Source organism: Vicia villosa, linkage group LG7 (genome assembly GCF_029867415.1).
Source record: "Vicia villosa cultivar HV-30 ecotype Madison, WI linkage group LG7, Vvil1.0, whole genome shotgun sequence".
In the NCBI taxonomy this organism is placed as follows: Eukaryota; Viridiplantae; Streptophyta; class Magnoliopsida; order Fabales; family Fabaceae; genus Vicia; species Vicia villosa.
Window position 1 is genome coordinate 93,024,281 of NC_081186.1, and position 16,680 is coordinate 93,040,960.

Here is a 16,680-nt window from a genome sequence, read left to right on the forward strand (position 1 = left end):
CTCATGACGGCAAACTCGCTACCAACTCTGCATCAAAGTCATCGACTCAATGGGAAGAATTATTTCAGTTGGGCCCAGTTCATGCGTGCAAATTTGAAAGGTCGGGGAAAATTGAACCACATTGAAGGTGACCCACTCCCTGCCACCGATCCCGGCTTCACTCTTTGGGACAATGAAGACTCACTCATCATGTCATGGATGTGGAATAGTATGATTCCAGAAATTAGTAGTCAGTATATGTTTCTTCCTACTGCACGAGATATTTGGGAGAATCTGATGCAAACATACTCTAAGAAACAGGACCTCTCTGCCCGCTTTGATCTAAAGAACAAGATCTTCAATACTAAACAAGGAACCATGACTGTCTCTGAGTATTTTGCCACTATGAAAGGTTATTGGATTGAGTTGGATCAATACCAAACTCTCAAGATGGAAACCGCCAACGACACGATTGCTTTGAATACTTGTATTGAAACCGATCGAATCTTTGAGTTCCTGGCTGGATTGAATTCTGATTATGACCCCATTAGAGTGCAAATTTTAGGCAAGGATCGTCTTCCTCCACTTGCTGAGGTTTTCTCCATTGTGCGGGGAGAAGAAAGTCGTCGTGACGTCATGCTTGGTAACAAACCTTCTGAAGGTACTGCCCTTGTTGCCAACATAGCAGGAAAGCAACCCGCCAGTAAGACCGGTAGAGATGATCGTTATTGCGACCATTGCAAAAGGACAGGTCATACAAAGGACCGGTGCTTCAAGTTACATGGGAAAAACCATGTTCTCAACCGCTCTGGAGGCTTCAAAGGTATACGTCAAAGCCAAGCCCATGCTGCCACAATGTCTCCCGACACAGGAAACTCCAAAACAGTGGAAAATGACTCTCTTATCAGTACGGATGATTTGAATCGGTTGAAGTCCCTACTCGAATCTCTCAGTAAGCCCTCTGGATCTTGTTCTCTAGTAATGACTGGTAAGGGTTTATGCTCTCGTTCTTTTAGCATCTATGGTACTATTCCCAAAGATGCTTGGCTTCTTGATTCTGGTGCCACTGATCATATGACACCCGACTCCACACTATTCTCTTCTTATACTCCCTCTACAAGCAATAGATGTATTACAGTTGCTAATGGTTCATTTGCTCGCATTGAGGGTTCTGGCAATGTTCAATTGCAGCCATTTCTTGAATTGAAAAATGTGCTGCATGTTCCAAAACTCTCTCACAATCTTATATCTGCTCATAAACTTGCCCGTGATCATAACTGTAAAGTAACTCTTTTTTCCTCTTATGGTGTCTTTCAGGATCTTCCAACGGATCGGGTGATTGGGGCATGTGAGGAAAAGGAAGGGTTGTACTACATCTCTGGAAAAACAGATGGTCCGAAGGTGTTGTCCTCTTGCTTAAAGTCTGAGTCTTCCCAATCTGCCGCACAAATTTGGCTTCTCCACAAACGTCTTGGACACCCCCCATTTTCGTTAATTAAGTCTATGTTTCCAACTTTATTTTTATATCATGCAGTCGAATCATTTAACTGTGATATATGTCAGTTTGCTAAACATCATCGGGTTCCTTTTCTTCCTAGTTGCAATAAAAGTACTGAACCTTTTAATCTTATTCACTCTGATGTTTGGGGACCCGCACCCAATTCTAATGTTACTGGTGCAAAATGGTTTATTACGTTTATTGATGATTGTACTAGAGTCACTTGGATTTTTTTGATGAAGGACAAATCTGAAGTCCCACAACTGTTTATTAAATTTTATCATATGGTGCACACCCAGTTTGGACGAAGCATTAAGAGACTTCGCTCTGATAATGGCACAGAATATACAAATCATGTCTTGTCAAAATTTTCGAGTGAACATGGAATACTCCAAGAATTTACATGTGTTGACACACCTCAACAAAATGGTGTCGCAGAAAGAAAAAATCGTCACTTACTTGAAGTTACTCGAGCTCTTCTCTTTCAAATGTCTGTTCCCAAATCCTATTGGGGGGAAGCAGTATTGACTGCTGCCTACTTGATTAATCGAGTCCCATCTCGTCTGTTAGGTAACATCAGTCCTGTTCAGTTTCTGTCTGATCAGTTTCCCTCGGTTCATATTTCAAAGCTTGAGCCACGAGTGTTTGGTTGTGTAACATTTGTCCATATTCACAAACAAAATCGAAGTAAGTTGGACCCTCGTGCAGTCAGATGTGTCTTTGTTGGTTACGCTCCCAATAAACAAGGATACAAATGCTACCATCCTCCTAGTCGTAGGCACTTTGTCTCCAAAGATGTCACGTTTCATGAAAATGTGTCTTACTTCACTCACCCTCAGCTTCAGGGGGAGAATTCAAGTGATTTGGAATCTGAGTCTGAGTCTGTGTTTCTAGATCTACAAGAGTCTCCCACTTCGAGTCCTAATTCTATACCCTCATCAGAGTCTGAGCCCTTAGTTCCTACCTTAGAGTCATCCACTTCTGGTTCGGATCCTCCTTCGTTGGAAGAATCATCACCTTCAACCCTTCCCAGAAAAACTAAGGCTGGCGAACCAACCTTGGTGTACCAGAGAAGAAGTAAACTCGACCTACTCCAGAAACAGCCTCAATCACTTGAACCAGAGGTAAGTACTGAAATTAACCCACCTATTACTGAGTTTAAAAGTTCTGAAAATTGTAACACTGATAAAGATGATTTGCCTATTGCTTTAAGAAAAGAGAAAAGATCTTGTGCTAAGTATCCTATTTCCCAGTTTGTCTCCACAAAAAATCTTTCTTTGCAGCATCAGAGTTTTATTTCTGCAGTTGACTCTGTGATTATTCCTTCATCTGTTCAAGAGGCATTGAAAGATCAAAATTGGGTCCAAGCTATGAATGAGGAGATGAAGGCCCTTGAAAGAAATGGAACTTGGGAGATTGTTGAGAGACACAAAGACAAGAAACCAGTTGGCTGCAAGTGGATCTATACAGTAAAACACAAGTCAGATGGATCACTTGATCGATACAAAGCTAGACTAGTGGCCAAAGGATACACACAGACTTATGGCATAGATTATGAAGAAACCTTCGCTCCAGTTGCAAAAATGAACACTGTTCGGATATTATTATCTCTTGCTGCTCACTCCGGATGGGAATTGCATCAATTTGATGTCAAAAATGCATTCTTGCATGGAGACTTAGAAGAAGAAGTATACATGGAGATCCCACCTGGGTTTGGCCCTACATGTGGATCCAATAAGGTGTGTCGATTAAGGAAAGCCTTATATGGACTAAAACAGTCTCCTAGGGCATGGTTTGGACGATTCACAAAAGCAATGGTATACTTAGGTTACAAGCAGAGCCAAGGAGATCACACTCTTTTTTTCAAGCACTCACAAAAAGGAAAATTAACTATCCTCCTTGTCTATGTTGATGATATTATTATTACAGGAGATGACTTGATAGAGAGACAATTGCTACAGGAAAAACTATCGGTAGAATTTGAAATGAAGGACCTTGGACAACTCAAATACTTCTTGGGAATTGAGGTTGCCTACTCGAATCAAGGCATTTTCATTTCTCAGAGGAAGTATGTACTCGATCTCTTGCAGGAAACAGGGAAATTAGGATGCAAACCTTCAAGTGTTCCTATAGAGCAAAACCACAAGTTGAGCCTTGAAGAAGAGAGTGCCAAAGTTGACAAAATTCAATATCAAAGATTGGTTGGGAAGTTGATTTACCTGGCACACACTAGACCTGACTTGGCGTATGCAGTCAGTGTGGTGAGCCAATTTATGCATGACCCAAGGATGCGACACTTACAAGCGGTTGATCGCATTTTACAATATCTCAAAACTACTCCGGGAAGAGGACTATTGTTCAAAAGAGGCGGAAACTTAACTATAGAAGCCTACACCGATGCTGACTATGCAGGATCGATAAGTGATAGAAGATCCACTTCGGGATTTTGCACCCTCTTGTGTGGAAATCTTGTCACATGGAGAAGTAAGAAACAAAATGTAGTTGCTCGATCAAGTGCTGAAGCAGAATTTCGGGCTTTGGCACAAGGAATCTGTGAATTACTCTGGATAAAGATCATTCTAAATGATCTGAAAATACAATGTGAAGGGCCTATGAAGTTGTTATGTGATAACAAGTCAGCAATAAGTATTGCTCATAATCCTGTTCAGCATGACAGGACAAAACATATAGAAATTGACCGCCATTTCATTAAGGAAAAACTAGATAGTGGTTTAATAGCTACATCTTATATTCCTTCTGGACATCAACTAGCAGATGTGTTGACAAAGGGCTTGCCACCTGATCGTTTCAATCAACTGACTTGCAAGTTGGGAATGATTGATATCCATTCACCAACTTGAGGGGGAGTGTTGGAATTAGTGGAATTATTCCAATTATTGGAATTATTGGAAATATAATTTAAGTGCCTATTCATGTATCTAGGGGTCTAGGAATCTATGCCTTGTAAATTACATACGTGTACCTAGGAAATAGCTTCAATCTTAATCATGTAATTACTCTCTTGATTGTATATAATGAGATCACTTGAGTGCTTTGTAACTCAAGCATTTCCCTAATATTCATTTCTTCCCACATGCCCTTTATGTACGATGATTAAGATCATAATGGACACTTTGCGGGGTTTACTTGATAAAAATTGTTGGATCAGTTTCTAGGAAAGGTCATGGTAGTTGATTATAAAGAACTTAAATGAGCCGGACAGCCCTAAAAAGTCTAGGCCCATAAGGGCCGATCCTAAATGAGTCGGATAGCCCATTTTGACAGCTCTACCTAAAAAGAATTTTTATTATCATAATCAAATACTACAAAACTTAATTAGATTAACCAATAATCTTAATTGAATACTAAAATCCTTTCATCTTATAAAAAAGTATTTTAAATACTTTAAAATGTGATTGAATATACCCTGTAATTTATTGTGGTAAGTTCAAACAACTATTCAAGTTTCAATTTTGTATTTCAGATATTACTAACTATATTTGAAATGTGGTTCATGCAATGTTTATCAAACTGTCCTCATGACTACTAAATTGCATAAATGCAGAAACTATAGAGGCTGTTTTTACAATGCCATGCAAGTTAAGCATTCACATACCAAGTCCACATAATGAAACTTAATAACAAAAGGGACTCTAGAAAACTCAAAACATACATAGCATTTGGAATTTATTGATTTACATGCAGCACACATTCATATATGATATAACCTTCTATTAAGTTCTCAAGCAACACTGAAAGAATTTGCTGTACTCTCCACAAATCTTCTTGCTCCTTTAAACCACCTTTTGTCTCCAGCTTGAGCTTTACATATGTATAATTTTCCATCTTTCACAGTTGCTCTTATTATTTGGTGCTTACCACCTTCATCTCCATCAGCAGTTCTTGTCAACACAGACAAAACATAGTACTTTTTCCCATCAATCACAGGTGTTGAAGTTTCCAGAATGTTTGCTGTGGCGACAGTGTTCGGATCGAACCCGCCCTGATGATTAGAAGTTCATACTCAGTTAGGATATAAGCAATGATCTGGAACAGAATCTATTCTATGAACTCATACTTCTGTTTCCTTGATTTCAAAGGAGACATGAACTTAAGGATATCAACAATGATTATAGGCTATGTAGCACTGACACCCCTAAACAAAAACGTGTTCAGTATCAGATATGTGTCAGTGTCCAACACCAATATTTTAGACCTGGTGTCAGGTGTATGTGCTTCATATATTTTAGGAGTATCTGTGTTTAGTTTTGAGTTGCTTACCTCAGCTTGCGTTTCCCCGAAGAAGGCTTGCTTTCCAAGTAAATAATTCACCTGCAAAGTGGAAAAATCAAGTCTTGATCTTGAATTTCAACCACCAAGTAATAGCAAGTTTTGTTATTGTCTTAAAACTATAATATACACCATCACTATCAAATTTTTTTACACTGTCAAACCAATCACAACGATCCGCACCTTAGAGAGGAACTCTTCAGGTGAACCATAGTCAGTGATGGACTTCTTATCAGTTGGAGTCACAGTGACAACAACATTGCTTGTTGAATCGAAGTTGTCCTCATATCTAACAACCTGACCTGTGTATTCAAACTCTTTGCTAGGGTTCCATTTTGATGGAACTGATAGTTTGAATCCATCTCCATTGTATGGCAAGAAGTCTGTGTTTGTCTTTGGTTTTCCAAACACATTGGCTGCAACCAAAACAATTCTCTTAAAAATTACATTGATCTATGAGACATGCAGAATTCTTTGGATTCTCGGTAAAAGATCAACTATCTCGGGTGCTAAGAAACTAAAAGTGTTAAAGACAGATGGTATGAAAACATGTTGATCGTCGTTAACCAAGAGCAGCAGAAGCAAATAAGCATAGTGAGAAAGTAAAATACCAGATTCACCATAGGCTGCATCAGCAGGTGAGACTTTGGAGCCAACAACAGCAGAACCAATAAGCACGGTGAGAGCTAACCGGCGAGAGATTATGTTGCTGCAATCATCTTCATGGATCAGTTGCTTCTGATTCTGAGTCTTGCAAACAATAAGCTGATTTGGTTTTGTGTTTACTACAACTTGGCCTTGTGATGAGAGTTTGGTAGTTCTAGTAGGTGTAGTAAGTGTAGGGTGGGACAAGAAACATTGAGTAGAAGCCATTGAATTTTGAGCAGTTAGCTAGCTATCACTCTCTCTTCTTTGTTTGTTCTGTTAATCAAAATCATGATAGTTAATTTATTTAAGACAGGTTGTGGAGTTGGAATAGTTTAGAATGTTCGAGTATATTTTGTTGCTGTGTGACAGTGAGATTATGGTTGGTTTTGGATTTTAGTGTTGGAAATGGATGGTTGGATTAGATTTTGTGTGTGTTGGATAAGGTAGTAAGGGCTATGATTGGAACCACGTTTTGCCATGTATTCTTGTTATTTTCTTCATGCTATACTCCCCTGGTATTAAGTACTATACATAAAAGTTATAAAGAATTTATCTTAATTCTTAAACCAAACCAAATTGTATATATTTTTTATTTTGACTATATTTAAATTCAGATGTATATTTAGAGTAGAATACTGAAAGAAAGAGGATCTTTTCACGTAATTATTTTAAACGTTTTTTCTGTGTATGTCCTCAATCTTGAGGGTTTAATGTATTTATAAAGATTTATAGATTTTGTTAACAACAAATCCCATAATTCCATCGTCAAGAGCGTGAGATAGAGAGTTCTTTCTCTCAGATCATTAAGAGTCGGTTTTGCTCTCTCTTTGATATCCTTTTACCATTATACAAATGTGTGATGTGAGAAAAATCGTGGGTGAGAGATTCAAATCTCGTCGAGCGACTATGCGCTTCCATTCGGGCGCTCAAATCTGCTTTGTGTGCTAGCCCACTTTTTATCCCTAGTTAAGCATTACCAAAAGTGCATTTTTGTAATGAGTCATTCCTTTTTTAGGCCCAAATAAATTGTTTCAATTCACAGTCCCTCAAGCACGAGGTATTGGAAATGACGAAGTGATTAATTTTTGCACATCACCATTTTGAGGTTCTGCGAGCAAAGTATGGGGAGAGTCCCTCAAAGGAAGCATGGGGGCAAAGAGTTATTTTATTCAGGGTGACCTGACTGAAGATATTTATATGAATCCTTATTAAGGTGTGTTATTTTATTTTAAAGGTGCTCATAGCCAAAGGTTCCTTATAGATTTGAAACATGCACCTATAACATAGTATGAGAAATTACGTCTAACTCTTTTACTAAAAGTCAATATGTTTCCTCTATATTTAGTGACACCACATCTATGTAATATGCATTATGATAACTTTATTGGATCTTAAGAAGGAACATCCATGACTATGCAATACAAATCCATTGTCTCAATACTAGTCGCGCGCCCAACGCGTGGTGATTAACCGCCCAATATGTGGCATGAGACTGTCCATATTTAGGTGATATGTCACCATATTAGGGTTGATCCCATTGAACTAACTCTCACTATCCATTTTATCAACAAATGTGGTTTATGATATGTCCAAGGAGTGATAAATTAGAGAGAGGTGATCAACGGGGAAATCGTCTGCCATATGATTTAAGGGATAATGTGTTCCCTCCTCTCCACGTTTCTGATAAGGAAGTTAAGGTAATCGATCTCTGGTCCAAAACCAAGAGGCCTTATATATATACCTCATTCCTAGAATGGGAGAGAGATATCCAATTTCTATAAAAAAAACTATATACAAATCTTCTCACCACCCTGCGTGAGCAAACTCTCAACACATAAACCTACCCTAACACTCAGGCAACCCTACAAACATAGGGATACCCCTCATTTTACTTTTTCCGCAAGTAGAACCCTCATTTTAATTTTTTATCCAGTATACTTGAAGTCCAGTATGAGCCCTGATAAAACTGACATTAGCCTTAAGTCATCTCGGAGCTATCATTATATAATTCAATGCAGAGATCTTCCCATGTCATGGCTGCTAAATATTTGAAAGGGTTTAGAATAAATTCGTTAGCAGTTCAAGCTTGTCAGGATCAAAATTCAGTGAACTATTAATTCATAACAAGAAATCATCATTTGTATTTTATTTTCTTATGTAGTGCAATCGTTAAATGGATAGAATGTTTTATTCTTTCTCATACTTCGTATTTTGAATTATTATATTTTATAACCTCTTTCGAGCATATAGTTGTCCCTAAACTTTACTTATTAATAATTATATCACACCAATATTTGTTTATATAATTGAGATAAATGGTCTCATTCAATTATGGTTGTTAGAAACTCATGAGATGAATAATATTGAGACTAGTATGACAAATATATGTTGGACCTTTATAGAAGGATTATTTATGCGCTATGAGGCAATTGTATATCGGACCATCATGGAATGATCCTTTCTGGCTACGAGGAAGTTTTATGTTGGAACTTCATGGAAGGATCATTACCACCCTACGAGTCAATTGTATGTTGGACCTTCACTGAAGGATTCTTACCGTTCTACAAGACAATTATATGTTGGATCTTCACTGAAGGATCATTGCCTCCCTATGAGGCAATATATGTTGTACCTTAACTCAAGGATCCTTGCCGCCAACGAGGTATATTCACTGTGGACTTTCACTGAAGGATCCTCGACAAGAGAATCTCAAGCAATGCTTGATAGATTTTCCCCAAGCAATGCCAAAGGGACTTTCCCCAGTAAGAAATTAATATAATCAACGCGACATGAAAGGAAAAGACCACAAAAGTAATTGTAGGAAAATCCAAATAACATGAGAATAAATGCCATAACTTCTGAACATTTTATAAACACTAAAGGGTGTGGTTGAAAAAAAGCTTACAAATGGAGAAAAAATAATGAACAAAAGGTACACATATCTAAAATATCAAATGTTTTGACGTTTGAGGGACTCGTCATCTAGTGCTACACTTGAGAAACTTTCCCATTCGTCTCAGGGATGCGCTCTTTACAAATAGATCAATATCTCACAGATTTAAATCATCTCGCCCTTCCCAGAACTCATTTTTCAGTGAGGAATCGAGACCTCCTTATGAGGCCATCTCATATGAATTAAGAGTGGAAATTATAACCCTCTTAGGCATGGGGCATGAGTATTATCATTAAAAAGAGATTCCGAAAGGGACAATGTTGCAAAGCCCCTACATTGAGGCAACAAAACAAAATCAAAGGCCTAAGAGTTTGAAAACTTGCCTTAACAAAGTCTCGCGTGAGGACTCTACTATAAAATTCTCACTTATGGGACTCAACTTTGAAAGTCTCTCCTTAGGGGAAATCACCTTAGGCATTATATCAAGGGTATATCCAAAACAGCCCATGTCGCAGATGCTTGAACTTGCATAACACTTGAATTAAACTACATCGCCCTTTCCAAGACCTCGCACTTGAGGGACTATGTACTTGGATAATTTTATTAGATCTTGAGAAGGAACACCCATGAGTAAACGTACAAACACATTGCCTCAACGTTGGTCGGACATCCAACACATGGTGATATACCACCCGATACGGGGCATGAAGCCGCACAAATTTGGGTGATAGGCCGCCCTATTGGGCTTTGGCCGCCTGAACACCACCCATTTTTCTCAATAAACGTGGGTGATGATGAGTCCAAGAGGTGATTGATTGGAGAGAGAGAGGGGGGGGGGGAGAGAGAGAGTGGAAAATTTTCTCCCACATAGTTCAAGGGAGAACGAGTTCCATCCTTTCCACATTTTTGATAAGGGATTCAGAGTAATTGCTCTCTGGCCTAAAATGGGAGAAAAATCTCTAATTTCTTCAAAAAAGCCATATACAAATCTTCTCACCACCCCGCGTGAGCAAACCCTTAACATATAAACATATTGTAACACTCAGACAACCCTACAAACAGAATGCTACCCCTTATTATATTTTTTTAACAAGTACATAATATAGTCATGTTTCTCCCGTATCTTAATTATATGGTTATTACTGATTTTAACCATGCTTCCATTCAAAGACTTAAAAAATAGTTACATGCCTCATTTCATATGGAAGATTTAGGTAACATGCATTATTTTCTTGGTCTCGAGATTTATTCTAAATCCAAGAGCATCTCTTACATAAACACAAGTATGTCACATATTTGATTTATATGGTAGATATTTAATTGACTAATTTGATTGTACCTTATGTTAATTATAAATACCATTATGATGGTGATCTTTTGTTGGATCTCTTATTGTGTCAACAACTTCTAGGCATCCTTAATTACATGGATTTTACTTGTCTTTACCTATCTTTTGATGTTCAATAACTAAATTAACTCATGCATTCTCATTTTCATCTTCACTTGGCATTGCTTCACTGTATAACTCACTATTTGAAGGGCTACATTCACTGTGGTCCATTCTTTTCCACAAAAAAATCTTATAAATTGAGTGCTTATAATTATGTCAGTTGGGATGAATGTCTTGACACTCGGCAATATGCTAATGGTTGATATATGTTTATTGACTCTCCATGATTTTATAGTAAAAAATAAGAAACACACAAGAGTCTCTAAGAACATGATTATCGGTTCAAGTATATCGTTTCTATACTATTACCAAAGTCATTGTGTCAAAACTGGTGGATAATTGATTAAAAAAAATATTCCTCAATTTGCAACGCTCTCCTAGTAAAGAGCGTTGGTTCTTTTTCGAAAGTGAAATGTGAAATATATTATGAGATCCGGTAAGACTTATGTTAGAGTTTTTAATGAATATTTAAAAAATTTAGTTGAGTTCATTTAAAAAACCTAAATAAATATAATAAACATGGATACTCTAAGAATTCTATTAGTACATGTTAATATCTTGTCATGTTCGAAAACAATTTGACTTTTAATATTTGTTGACCAGGTTTGGAATTATTCAAAACTTAATGTTGACAACACACGTTTCATTCAAATCATCGAAAATGATTTTTCATAAACACAATGAACTTATCAAAGTAGTTCATAGTCATTCAATTCAAGATGTATATGAAAACCAACTTACATCAAATCAATTTCTGATATGAGTATTCAATTTAAAGTTGTAAATGTAGTATTGTTCCTTGTCCAAGTCATCAACTTCTTTACAAATTAATGTTCATTTACCATAGGGATGCGAATTAAAAATTAATATACATCTTAATTATATTTATCAACGTTTTTAAAAGTACTCACTAATTGTAATAATCAATTTTATATATATATATATATATATATATATATATATATATATATATATATATATATATATATATATATATAGGGGACGACTCAAGTGAGAACACTTGGTTATTATGAGAAATGAGAACAATGAATCACGGCCATTAAATTTGATTTTAATGGACTGGATTGGTTCCTCTTTCTAAGATCAAGTCCATTAAATATTAAGGATCTTAAAAAGAGGAACCAATCTAGTCCATTAAAATCAAATTTAATGGCCGTGATTCATTGTTCTCATTTCTCATAATAACCAAGTGTTCTCACTTGAGTCGTCCCTATATATATAGTATATCATATGAGAATGTGAGAATGAATCTGAACCAGTAGATTTTAAAATAAATGGTGGAGATTATGAGTGGATCATTTTTTTCTCTCTCCTACATCATTTATTTCAAAATATAGGAGAGGGAAAAAAATTCACTCATAATCTCCACCATTTATTTTAAAAATCCAATGGTTCGAATTCATTCTCACATTCTTATATAAATATGACACATTAATGTTTTGTCATTCTCTCTCTTGATGGATCCAATGGTTGATATTTATTTCTCTCATCTCTCATTTAAAAATGTTCTCACTTGATATGCTCCATATATATATATATATATATATATATATATATATATATATATATATATATATATATATATATATATATATATATATATATATATATATAGGGGACGACTCAAGTGAGAACACTTGGTTATTATGAGAAATGAGAACAATGAATCACGACCATTAAATTTTAATTTTGTTGATTTTAATGGACTGGATTGGTTTCTCTTTCTAGATTCTTAATATTTATTTTAAATCAACATAGAAAGAGAAACCAATCCAGTCCATTAAAATCAACAAAATTAAAATTTAATGGTCGTGATTCATTGTTCTCATTTCTCATAATAACCAAGTGTTCTCACTTGAGTCGTCCCCTATATATATATATATATATATATATATATATATATATATATATATATATATATATATATATATATATATATATATATATATATATATATATATATATATATATATATATGAGGAGGGATCAAATTACACCCTAAGAGTTACACCACGAGTTACACTCGTTCAATAACTACATTTCGAATTAATATTTTTTAAATTCAACCGTTGGATTGAAACATAATATCATATAGATCATACCTATAAAGTTTGAGCTTATTCTATAATGATTTGTTATACGATCAAGATATCCAAAGATTAACGTCAAAATGAGCTTTCATATAACGTTAATTTTGATGTAATTCAATGACATAGTAAATCATTATAGATTAAGCTCAAACTTTATAGGTATGATCTATATGATACTATAGTTCAATCCAACGGTTGAATTTAAAAAATATTAATTCAAAATGTAGTTATTGAATGAGTGTAACTCGTGGTGTAACTCTTCGGGTGTAATTTGATCCCTCCTCTATATATATATATATATATAATTGATTATTACAATTGTTTATATTTTTTTGGACGCATATTAAAAAAACGGAACGTTAGTTTCTAAATAAATGCAACACTAGACTAAATAAATAAATTCGATTTTCCCCCTAAATAAATAAATATTCCATTTTTATTTATTTTGTAAAACACATTATTATTGCCACATCCTTTTGTCATAAATTATCTTTCCTTTCTCTCTGTCAGTTCACTTCATTGCAACTAGTACTTTGCTTCTACTTCCCTCACCTCATTCTGGTTCGATCTTCAAACTCATTCACTTCATCTCTTTCATTTCATCTTCACTCACATTTTTCCATCTATTCACGCTTCTTACTTTACGTATTCTCTCAATTCATTTCTTCAATTTACTTTTTGTCAATTTTTTTTACACTGTGTTGTTCAATTATCTAAAAAAAAAACTGTTCAGTTAGGTTTTGCAGGTGTTTGTAGAATTGAAATGGAGTTTGATTTTCTTTGTTTAATGATCTATGCATGCCATTGTATGTCAATTGTCAAATGCAGTTCATTAAGCCTCTGAATTTTAGATGGATAAGAGATAAAAAGATAAATTTTTTGTGAAACCCCCTTTTGCTTTTTTGCTTTTTAATTTAATTTAATTTTTGAAAAGATTTTTTTTTTCTAGTTGTGATCTTGGTTGGTTCTTTGTTTTTAGAGTGGAGATCAATTTTTTTAGTATTGTTATTGTTATTATTGGTGGTAGTGTTTTTTAATACTTTTTTAATTTCGGGTGTTTTGTGATGTTTGACCTACCTGCTAAAGTGTTTTTTCAACATGGTTGAATTGACTTTCCGTTCTCTCTTTTGTATGAATAAAATGCAAATGTGAACAAGGTTTAAATTGTGTTCCTGATCCTTGATATTGTGGAAAATTGTGGTCAAATATGGTCAATGAATTGAAGCCTCTATGTAGTTGGAGAGATAGAAAAGCTTTGACGTTGTGAACATAATTTTGGTTGTAGATCATTTTTAAACCTTGAGTGTGAATTATGTCTTGAACTTTTGGAACCTTTAGTGTGAATGCTAAGTTAAGAATCTTAAGATATCGATTAAGCATGTAGATTTGATTAAGTTTCTGACATTAATTCCTTCATGTTATACATGTTTTACATTTCGCCCTCTCTTATCATGAAGACCAGCCTGTGGTGTGTGTGATTGTGTGTTGAGTGTTGGCTTAATCATAATGGACATGATTTTGGCAAAATATAATCTGTTAATGTTTACTTCCATTATTGAGTTCGCATTTGAATTTTGAAGACATTTTTTGTGAAGTCCATTACGAAAGTTGCAGGTTTTCATGTTTAAGTTTGAGTTCTCTTTTGTTCAAGTGAGTTTATTCGGAACGAGTGAAAGCCTATCAGTGAGGGAGTCGTTGAGAAATGTATTATTATGTAATTCATAAGGTGTTTTCGGTTATGTTAGTTTGTCCTTGTAGTTCATCCTAAGAAAAAGGAGTAACTTTTTGTCTTACTTTGTGAATGTTGACTTGAGTTAGTTATAAAATTTTCTCTTATATAAAGCTTGAATCTCTTACATTCACATTATGTTTGTTGATATTTTTTTTCCATAAATGGTGATTGATGTTTGCAATGCTGTTAGACATGACAGCCATTACATAACAACACTTATGGTGTTTTTTTACTTGTTAGATTTCCAGGAACAATGTCTGACAAAATTAGTGCTGAAAAACTTCTCAACAATTTCGTGGAAACACTTGCCGAGAAGCAAAAATCTGCATCATACTTTCAAGATGTGACAGCAAACTCAATGACCTCCCAGTTCAATAGATTGTTTGGACGCGAGAAACCTGTGCACCATATTTTAGGCGGTGGAAAATGTATGGCATTGTCATTTCTAGCGAATTTCATGTAAAATCTATCATATTGGCTTCAGATTTTTAAGTCTTTTTTCCTCTTTGAATGACGTAGCTGCTGATGTCTTGTTATGGAGGAACAAGAAGATCTCTGCTAGCGTTTTAACCGTGGCAACAGCTATATGGGTGCTTTTTGAATGGCTTAATTATAATTTCCTATCTCTTCTTTTCCTTGGTCTTGTTCTTGTCATGTCTGTACAGTTTCTTTGGACAAATGCTTCCGGCGTGTTTAACAGGTTTTTCAAGCATTGATTTTTTTCCCCTTTTGTTTTCCGATTTTCATCTAAACGTATTACACTATTTTACAGCTTTAAAAAAAGCTTTTTTCTTTGTGGTGACAGGAGGGCGTCTAAAGTTCCTCGTCTGGTTCTTCCTGAAGATTTCTTTGTAAATATTGCAACTGCGGTTGGTGCTGAGATTAACCGTGGTTTGAGGGTTCTTCAAGATGTTTCATGTGGAGGAAACTTGAAGCAATTTATTCTTGTAAGTTTTCTAGATGCATTCTTACTTTGTTATTGTCATTTACAATCCATATCCATGCTAAAAACAATAGTTAAGAAGTAAAAAAAACAAAATACATTAATCGAATTTGCGATAATGCTTAAAACATATGCAGGTTATAATAAGTTTATGGGCTGGTGCTGTGATTGGGGGCTGGTGCAACTTCTTGACTGTCATCTATATCGGTGAGAGATCGCTCTCCTTTAAGAAGTTCAACTGCGATGTTTTCTAGTCGATGTTTTTTTTGTCATAAATACTTGAACATGATTGCTGTATTTTTTTTTTTGTTTCTTCTAGGTTTTGTTGCTGCGCATACGCTCCCGGTTCTGTATGAAAGGTACGACAATCAGATCGATAACTTCGTGTACAAGGTACTTGATCAGATGCAAAATCAGTATAAGAAGGTGGATTCTGGTTTGCTTAGCAAAATCCCCAAGGGAAATTTAAAGAAGTTTGAGTAGATTCATGTTTATGTAAATGGCTTGATTTTTAGTATGCATTTCTCACTTGTGATGAAATTGGGACACATCTGAATTTGTTGCTTATACTTTAGCTCTAATATTTGTGTTATGTTCAGCTTCATTATTGAGTCTTTTTTGAATAATTCATCATTGACTCTTGCATTTGCAATACTATGAAGGCATTTACATTTTACAAAACGCATGTAGATTTAAGGGTTAAAAATGATTGTTCATACATTGAGTAGTAAAAAAAGTTGCTCTTATTTTCTATGGTGTGCATTGTTTTTTCATTGACATTTGTAAAATTAAATTCATTCTCATTTGCACCTAACTTAAACATTCTAAGGTCTATATGATTAATATGAGTAGGGGTATTAAATATGAAAATTAGTTAGAAGTTAGCCCTAATAAGTTATGATTATTTTTTTGTAATTAACTTGGTATTTTTTTGTCAAGTTAACTTCTTCAATATTTTCTTTGTCATTAACTTCTTATTATTCTTTTTTGTCAAGTTAACTTCATAATTTTTGTTGTCAAGTTACTTCATAATTTTTTTTCAACTTAACTTCATTTTCATTAATTACAAAATCAAAATTTTTCTCCACTTTATTGTTTTGAATTCAACCATTCATTTTAACGTGATATTACAATCA

At 35.0% G+C, this 16,680-nt stretch overlaps 2 protein-coding genes across 3 annotated transcripts; one reads left to right on the forward strand and one right to left on the reverse strand.

Moving 5' to 3' along the window:
• Nucleotides 1-4,999: 4,999 nt before the first annotated feature.
• Nucleotides 5,000-6,764, reverse strand: LOC131615887 (oxygen-evolving enhancer protein 2, chloroplastic-like). Its single transcript, XM_058887067.1, has 4 exons — nt 6,379-6,764; nt 5,951-6,183; nt 5,759-5,809; nt 5,000-5,480 (listed from the first exon to the last, which is right to left on the reverse strand). The coding sequence occupies exons 1-4, from the start codon at nt 6,638-6,640 to the stop codon at nt 5,220-5,222; spliced, it is 807 nt and encodes a 268-aa protein (XP_058743050.1). The 5' UTR covers nt 6,641-6,764; the 3' UTR covers nt 5,000-5,219.
• A 6,552-nt stretch (nt 6,765-13,316) lies between these two features.
• Nucleotides 13,317-16,174, forward strand: LOC131617846 (reticulon-like protein B8). Of its 2 annotated transcripts, none has more exons than XM_058889100.1 (6): nt 13,317-13,430; nt 14,842-15,029; nt 15,121-15,301; nt 15,407-15,548; nt 15,682-15,751; nt 15,864-16,174. In XM_058889100.1, the coding sequence occupies exons 2-6, from the start codon at nt 14,855-14,857 to the stop codon at nt 16,025-16,027; spliced, it is 732 nt and encodes a 243-aa protein (XP_058745083.1). In that variant the 5' UTR covers nt 13,317-13,430; nt 14,842-14,854; the 3' UTR covers nt 16,028-16,174. The 2 variants fall into 2 exon arrangements, with proteins under 2 accessions (XP_058745083.1, XP_058745084.1); XM_058889101.1 differs by having other exon boundaries at nt 13,384-13,514.
• Nucleotides 16,175-16,680: the final 506 nt, after the last annotated feature.

Coding starts and splice junctions, on each gene's coding strand:
- LOC131615887 (XM_058887067.1), bottom strand. CDS start 6,640: ATGGCTTCTACTCAATGTTTCTTGTCCCACCCTACACTTACTACACCT. Junction 5,810..5,950: donor CTGAAGAGTTCCTCTCTAAG/GTGCGGATCGTT, acceptor TCCACTTTGCAG/GTGAATTATTTACTTGGAAA. Junction 5,481..5,758: donor TCGGGGAAACGCAAGCTGAG/GTAAGCAACTCA, acceptor TCTAATCATCAG/GGCGGGTTCGATCCGAACAC.
- LOC131617846 (XM_058889100.1), top strand. CDS start 14,855: ATGTCTGACAAAATTAGTGCTGAAAAACTTCTCAACAATTTCGTGGAA. Junction 15,302..15,406: donor GCTTCCGGCGTGTTTAACAG/GTTTTTCAAGCA, acceptor TTGTGGTGACAG/GAGGGCGTCTAAAGTTCCTC. Junction 15,549..15,681: donor ACTTGAAGCAATTTATTCTT/GTAAGTTTTCTA, acceptor AAACATATGCAG/GTTATAATAAGTTTATGGGC.